The sequence below is a fragment of the Porites lutea genome, chromosome 6 (assembly GCF_958299795.1).
Source record: "Porites lutea chromosome 6, jaPorLute2.1, whole genome shotgun sequence".
Classification (NCBI taxonomy): Eukaryota; Metazoa; Cnidaria; class Anthozoa; order Scleractinia; family Poritidae; genus Porites; species Porites lutea.
In genome coordinates, this window is record NC_133206.1 from 21528863 (window position 1) to 21536137 (window position 7275).

The following is a 7275-nucleotide window of genomic DNA, read 5'->3' on the forward strand; positions in this document are numbered from 1 at the left end:
TTTTTCCGGCCCAGGCAGCTGAATATTCTTATTTTTCTGTCGATTTTAGGCTGAAAATATTCTTGAATTGGGTTGTAGCTTATGGCATTTCCATTTCCATGTATTGTTTCAATTGCCGGTGTTTTGTGTCTAGATCTGTCTTGCCCTTTTTTTAGGAAAAGGAATAATTTAATACGGTTAAAAGTAAAAGCATATAATCGTACTGTATTTGAGGATTTTCAGTATATACTAAACTGAGTCCTTTTCAAACTCTCAGCCTCGGATATGTTCTTAGAATATTCTTAAAATTTCGCAAATTTCAGCATGATATATTCTTATAAAATATATTCTATAGAAAAAAAGAGTGTATTCAAACAACATAGAGATCAAGTAACTGAAAAAGGAATCTTAAAGAACGTACATAATAGATTATATTTATAACTTCCCTGAAATCTGCTGGCAGGTGTTGAGGGGACCTCATAAAACTAAAATTTTCCTCTTTAACAGCTGCTTTAAGAAGAGTGCATGAAAGAGCTTGTAAAGGGGTTCAGGCAGGAACATGTCGAAAGTATAAACAAGACGTGAAGTTCTATTTCAGTATAACAGTGTTTGATCTTGAATTTTGCCACCATTAAAGCCGTCAAGGTGTTGTGTCATTAAAACAATTAATGCATTATGAAATAAGGTTTAATGTTTAGTGTACTTTTTAATGTGCTCTTCAAAACATTAATCTTGAAACCACTAGTCAGTCGGAAAAGTTCAATTTCACGGTAAAAGGCTTTTTTGGCAATCATCGTGGGAGGGTCTGGGAAAGGTTTTTCAAATTGAATTGTAAAAAGTAAGTAAAAAGGAAAAAAAGGCATATATTTAAATCTCGAGAACTCAAAACGCAATTTAATCCTAGACATAAGCGTTTCATTATTTATTCATGATCATTTCCGATCAATTTTCTCAGTAAGCTTTCAACGCAAATGCATTTCAGTCTTTTATTTAAGAGACTGGCTAAGGTCTAAAGTGCTGAAACGGCTAAATACTCAGTTTTCAGTAAAGATCCACGCTGTGAAGCAGAAAGTAAGCCGACAAAAGTTCTGACTCGACTAGTAAGAGTTGAAACGATCAGGTTCAGTTGCTGTTCTCTGGCAGGCCGAGGTGTCCCAGAGTCCTTAATTTTCAGTATTCGTCCGACAGACAAACGATGTCTGTTCCTTCACGCAACGTTAGTCTGGTCATTTTCGAATCCTCGACCTCCGCCTTTCTTGTATTGTCTGCTTTCCTCGGCAACTCACTCCTTCTTGCCGCCCTATACAAAAAACCTCGTCTTAAAAGTTCGACTGTCCTGTTTATCGCTGCTCTGGCTGTAACCGATCTACTAAACGCGTGCATCCCTGGCCTGTTGTTCTTTTCCTCCCTCGCATTTGGAAAGTTACCGTTTGGTAAGTTTGGCTGTCAGATTAGCGGCTTTTTCTTGCATTTTCTGACCTACGCATCCATGTCGACTATGACGCTGACAGCTATTAACAGATTCTTTTGCGTTTTAAAACCGAGGGTGTATAAGTGCGCTTTCACCAACCAGCGTTCGTTGAAATACCTCGCATCCTTGTGGATGTTCGTGGCAGTGGTTGTCATCATTCCTATTGCGGCTGAATGGTCATCTTTTTCTTTCAACCCAATGATGGCTTCTTGTGCCATGAAGTTCGCCAAGTCTGAGGTAGAACTCGGGTACACGACCTTCATTGTGTTTGTTTTCGTGGTTGTTTGTTTCTCCATCACAACTTTCTGCTACGTTAGCGTTTCCCGAAGCATCCACCAACATAACGCCAACATTATCGTTTCGCTATCAGCGCAAGAAATCCGCCTAACTAGGGCCTTATTTGTGCTCGTGTTCACATTCGCGGCATTATGGATCCCAGCCTTCTTCGCAATAGTACTGATGCGCCTTGTGTTCCGAGCCTCAGTTCCTCGGGGAGTGGCCTTGTTAATACCCTACCTAATAAGCTTGAGCAGCGCGCTTAATCCCTGGATTTACGGAGTCATGTCCCCAGCTGTTCGCGACAAGATGAAGAAAAGCCTCTGCAAGTCCAGCTCGGTTACCGTTTTGTTTGAACCAACAAAGGAAACAATTTTAGTTCGCCGGTGCCTGGGATCGCGTACAGAGAACTCTGCCAGAAACACTTTTCATCAGAAGCTGACTTCATTCAATGGTTCCCCTAATACTAATGATCACGTGTGATGAACTACCAGGGGTTCCCATCCTATACTAGGGAAACACCTGGTCGATCTGCCCCGCCTTCTCAACTTCCTCCGACAAAAATCTCCGAGAAATGACCTTAGAACAGTTTTTTTTCCATTCATTACCCTTGCGTCCGAAATTTTTTGATGTTTGGCTTAGTTCTAATAAGCACGCGTTGCATGAATCATATTCCATACAATAAGTGAGATAAAAACAGGAAACGCAAGATTTCATGCACTGATTCAGGTCGATTTACGCAGCTTTGACCAAAACATTTCAGTTTCGAGGATTTAAAAAAAAACTACAAGAAAAGGTTTTAGTTTTGTGAATGATAAATAGCTGCTCCATTCAATGTCACCTCAAAACGACACGTAACGCAGAAGAGTATCGTGGTATGACTGTACAAGAAGTGTCACAAAATCAACCTAAGCGGTCCCTTCGGACATTTTCTGTTTTACGTCATACTAACCATTTCTTACTTGCGGGCGTGAACAATTAAGAAGTCATCATTGCCAACGATCCCATGCGGTTCCTCGTTTTCGAGATTTTTTTGCAGTTTACTGACTGCATATTTCAACTGTAAGTATTTCAAAATATATATGCTGGAGCTACTCATGAGGACGTCTCCTCGAGCGAAATACCTGTGGGGGCCAGGGAGATAACAGCCAACAGACCTGACATTGTGGTCCGAGGACAAGAGAGAAGGAAGGTGCATGCTCATTGACATAGCAATTCCTTCTGGAGGTAACGCCTCAGCAAAATTCATGGAGACTGTTGTCCAAGTACAAGGATTTAGAAATTGAAGTCAATAGGATGTTGGATATGAAAACGGAAACAATACCAGTGGTCGGTTGAGCCCTAGAACTAATTAAGAAGGGACTAAACAAGGTCACTAGTAGAATCCCGGGTAACATTAGCACCAATGATATCTAGAAAATCACAATACTTGGAACAGCCCACATACTAAGGAAAGTACTGTCGCTGAGCTAACTTCTTCCCCTATAACACTCCACTCCAAAAAAAAAAAAAAAAAAAAAAAAAAAAACACTCCAGGTCCACTGCTCGGACCCGGCTACAGTGGATGGAAATTGGGAAAACGTGATGAGAACATAATAACAATAATAATAATAATTATTATTATTATTATTATTAATATTATTATTTTTTTTTTAATAAAAAATATTCTTTTATTGATAGCAAAGCTAACTAAAAAATCCTATTTACAATTAATTTCGCTTAAAAACTAATAATAATAATCTAATAATAATATTGATAGCAATATAACTGTATTTGAGGTTTAAGATTGCTTTAAAGTGGCCTCAATCAGGAATAACCAAGTTTGGTCAAAGCTGTGAATATAATAATAGAGCGGTTTTCACTTGACTGTCGTAAAACCAAAACCAAAGTAAATACACTAGCCAACCAAAGGGCGTAGTAAAACCAAAACCAAAACAAAAACCAATCCCTTTCGACAGTCAAGTGAAAACCGCTCTATGTGAAATAAAAACGCATGTACAATATATTATAGATAAATTAAAATCCATGTAGGCGTTTCATTTTCGCCACACGGGTACTTCAATATGTCCTTAAGAATTCAACTCTCTGAAAATTCGCCTGCTTTGACAAATTAAGTGGGTTGAAGTATACGCGGTTAACTTTCAGGGAACGGAAATTCACTATATTAGTTTAAGTTCTCACTACCGTCGCCGTCTTCGTTGCTTTAGTTCCAAGTACCAAAATGCTGGTGCGTATAGTGTAAAACAAAATATAACGAAGTACTAGACCTAGTGATGTCCTCAGTCATCGACTATAAGCAGAATACAAGTAGTGCTACTCAGAGTTTCATGCGTCTTGCGAAGCAATCATCAGGAAACTGCCAAAATTGGCGGTTACAATCAAAGATATAGAGAAAACAGAACAAAAAATACTAGGCGCAGTGGCTCGTGGCGTGCTTCGTATGCTGCGTGGTGCGTCATATCTAACAAGAGCCTGGATCTGATGATCTGATCCAACCCGGCGTTCCAGCTGGGGTTCCCTTCTTCTCGTGTGAGAGATAAAGGCTGTGACCATCGTTTTCCAGTTGGTGCCCATCCAGCCTCGTCCCCAGGGTTTTTTCCTAAGAAAATGGGGGGGAAAACCCTGGAGACGAGCTTTATGCCCATGCAGATGGACACCAATATGCAAAAATATGCATGGCGGCTGCCGGAACCAAACTGGAGAAACATCTGTCTCTAACTTTGCTACGAAAGCGTGAATTCATTTCTCAAGGACTAAGTAACATTAGAGCAATAGGTTTTCTAAGACAATGACCGTTCAGATAGCAAAATTCCCCAAAATACGTCCTTTTTATAAGTCAGCCGCCATGTAACTGAAATGTCCCTTTACTGGGTAAAAGCTTAAAAATTAAAAAAATCACAAAACGAAGAGCCCTTTCGAAGCCAAAAATTGTTAAAAAATTAGTTCTTAGCTAATCCTAATACTCCAAGAAAGTAAAAACTCAAGAGGATCGATAATTATTTAGTTTTGAATCTTGATGACGCTATATGAAACCAGCAAAGGTGCCCAGAGTTTGCATTTGAATTTACGATTTAAAAAAGCGCAGATCGAGAGTAAGATAGAATTGACAAAAATAGCATCTGTTAAAGTGCGTAATTTCAAGTCGGTTTATTCTTGTTAAAAAATAACTTCTTACTGACAATTCAAACAAAAAGATCTAGAGCAGTTACCACAAAAAAATCTAAGTTGTAAGAATTTAGACTTGGATTTTAATTTCCTCTGCAGTCTAACAAGTATTGCATGAGAAGACCCTAACCTTAAAAAATTTTCGTCGCTGAGAATAGCGGTTAGTTGAAAAAGCTTGTAGGCTGGTGTTCTACGAAGCTTAGGAACATGTCGGGAGTGCTAAAAGCTGTGCTAACAAGACACTAAAGTTTTATTTCAATACATAATATTGTTCTTGAATTTTGCCGTCATTAATTAAAGTCGAGCTGTTAACAGAGCAACGTCAAAAAATGCTTTATGTACATGGTTTTGTACTTTTCAAAACAATTTTTTAAGTCCTCTTCAAAACATCAATCTTTAAAACCACTAATCGGAAACGTTTTAAGGAAAAGTGGGTGCTCTTTTGTCAATGATCGTGGGAAAGTCTGGGAAAGTGCTTTCAAATTGAATTGGAAACCATACTGTTAAAAGTAAAAAAAATTCAGTCATTCAAATTCGAGCACTTGAAACACAGTTGGAGTCCAAAGTGATACATTATTCACAATAGTAATTTCATTTTAGGTCACTTTTCTCGGTGAGCTTTCAATGCAATATGCATTACAATCCTTTATTCAATGACCAAGCTCTATAAAGAGCTGAAACCGCTAAACAATTTTCATCGCAGATCTACGCAGTGAAGCAGTAAAGTGATTAGTGAGATTAACGAACGAGTTGAAACGCTTTCAGTTGCTGTCTTGTCAGTCCCTGGCAGTATTCGTCCAACGGACAAACGATGTCTGTTCCTTCACGCAACGTTAGTCTGGTCATTTTCGAATCCTCGACCTCCGCCTTTCTTGTGTTGGCTGCTTTCCTCGGCAACTCACTCCTTCTTGCCGCTCTATACAAAAAACCTCGTCTTAAAAGTTCGACTGTCCTGTTTATCGCTGCTCTGGCTGTAACCGATCTACTAAACGCGTGCATCCCTGGCCTGTTGTTCTTTTCCTCCCTTGCAGTTGGAAAGTTACCGTTTGGTAAGTTTGGCTGTCAGATTAGCGGCTTTTTCTTGCATTTTCTGACCTACGCATCCATGTCGACTATGACGCTGACAGCTATTAACAGATTCTTTTGCGTTTTAAAACCGAGGGTGTATAAGTGCGCTTTCACCCACCAGCGTTCCGTGATATACATCGCATCCTTGTGGATGTTCGTGGCAGTGGTTGTCATCATTCCTATTGCGGCTGAATGGTCATCTTTTTCTTTCAACCCAATGATGGCTTCTTGCGCCATGAAGTTCGCCAAGCCTGACTTAGAATTCGGATACACCACCTTTATAGTGTTTGTTTTCGTGGTTGTTTGTTTCTCCATTACAACTTTCTGCTACCTTAGCGTTTCCCAGAGGATCCAGCAACATAACGCCAACGTTATCGTTTCGTTGTCAACGCAAGAAATACGCCTGACTAGGGCCTTATTTGTGCTCGTGTTCACATTCGCGGCATTATGGATCCCTGTCTTTTTCGCAATAGTGCTGATGCGCCTTGTGTTTCGGGCTTCTTTTCCTCGGGGAGTGGCCTTGTTGGTCCCTTATCTAATAAGCCTGAGCAGCGCACTGAATCCCTGGATTTACGGAGTCATGTCCCCAGCTGTTCGCGACAAGATGAAGAAAAGCCTCTGCAAGTCTAGCTCGGTGGCCATTTCATCTGAAAAAACAAATGAAATAATTGTACTTCGTGCCTGGGAATCAGGTACAGAGATCTCGGCCAGAAACATTCCTAATATGGTACCTTAATATAGTACGCACACCCATGATGTACGGGAATTCTCATCATATGACAGAAAAACCTGGTCGGTTTGCCCCGCCTCCTCATCAACTTCTCCCGACAAAAAATCTCTGAAAAAAAGACCTTGAGAACCTTTCTATTCATCAGTCGCCCTTGTGTCCGAAAATTTTGTTAAACGTTTGGCTCAGTTTTTAGTATTCCTTGCATGAATCGGAGGTCCCGGCACGGAGCAACGGCCAGACAAGAATTAGCCAACCGTTCGTCATTTTGCCTTGAAGCTTTATCGGAAATTCGACAGTACAATGAGAACCTCCTAAGAGATAAGAATGGCAAAAAGAATGGAAACAACAACAACTTGGCGCGTTTCATTCTCGACCTCTATACAGTAGAAGATAACTATAAACCACTAGTGTTAATAGCAAAGATAATAATAATAATGATGATAATGATAATAATAATATTAAATTATAATTATAGCAATAAACGGGTATTTAAGATTACAGATTTAAAATTGTTTATCAGTTAATATATGAGAAATAAAATCCGAGGCAGAGTTTTCTTTTCTTCCATATACTTCAGAGTGTCTTA

At 39.6% G+C, this 7275-nt stretch overlaps 2 protein-coding genes across 2 annotated transcripts; both read left to right on the forward strand.

Moving 5' to 3' along the window:
• Positions 1-1132: 1132 nt before the first annotated feature.
• Positions 1133-2209, forward strand: LOC140942013 (melatonin receptor type 1A-like). Its single transcript, XM_073391006.1, has one exon. The coding sequence runs from the start codon at positions 1175-1177 to the stop codon at positions 2207-2209; it is 1035 nt and encodes a 344-aa protein (XP_073247107.1). The 5' UTR covers positions 1133-1174.
• A 3422-nt stretch (positions 2210-5631) lies between these two features.
• Positions 5632-6695, forward strand: LOC140942014 (melatonin receptor type 1A-like). The gene has a single exon (XM_073391007.1). It carries the CDS (start codon positions 5703-5705, stop codon positions 6693-6695), a length of 993 nt encoding a protein of 330 aa, XP_073247108.1. The 5' UTR covers positions 5632-5702.
• The last annotated feature ends 580 nt before the right edge of the window (positions 6696-7275 follow it).

What these genes read in the sequence shown, in the direction of transcription:
- LOC140942013 (XM_073391006.1), top strand. Translation starts at nt 1,175, where the DNA reads ATGTCTGTTCCTTCACGCAACGTTAGTCTGGTCATTTTCGAATCCTCG.
- LOC140942014 (XM_073391007.1), top strand. Translation starts at nt 5,703, where the DNA reads ATGTCTGTTCCTTCACGCAACGTTAGTCTGGTCATTTTCGAATCCTCG.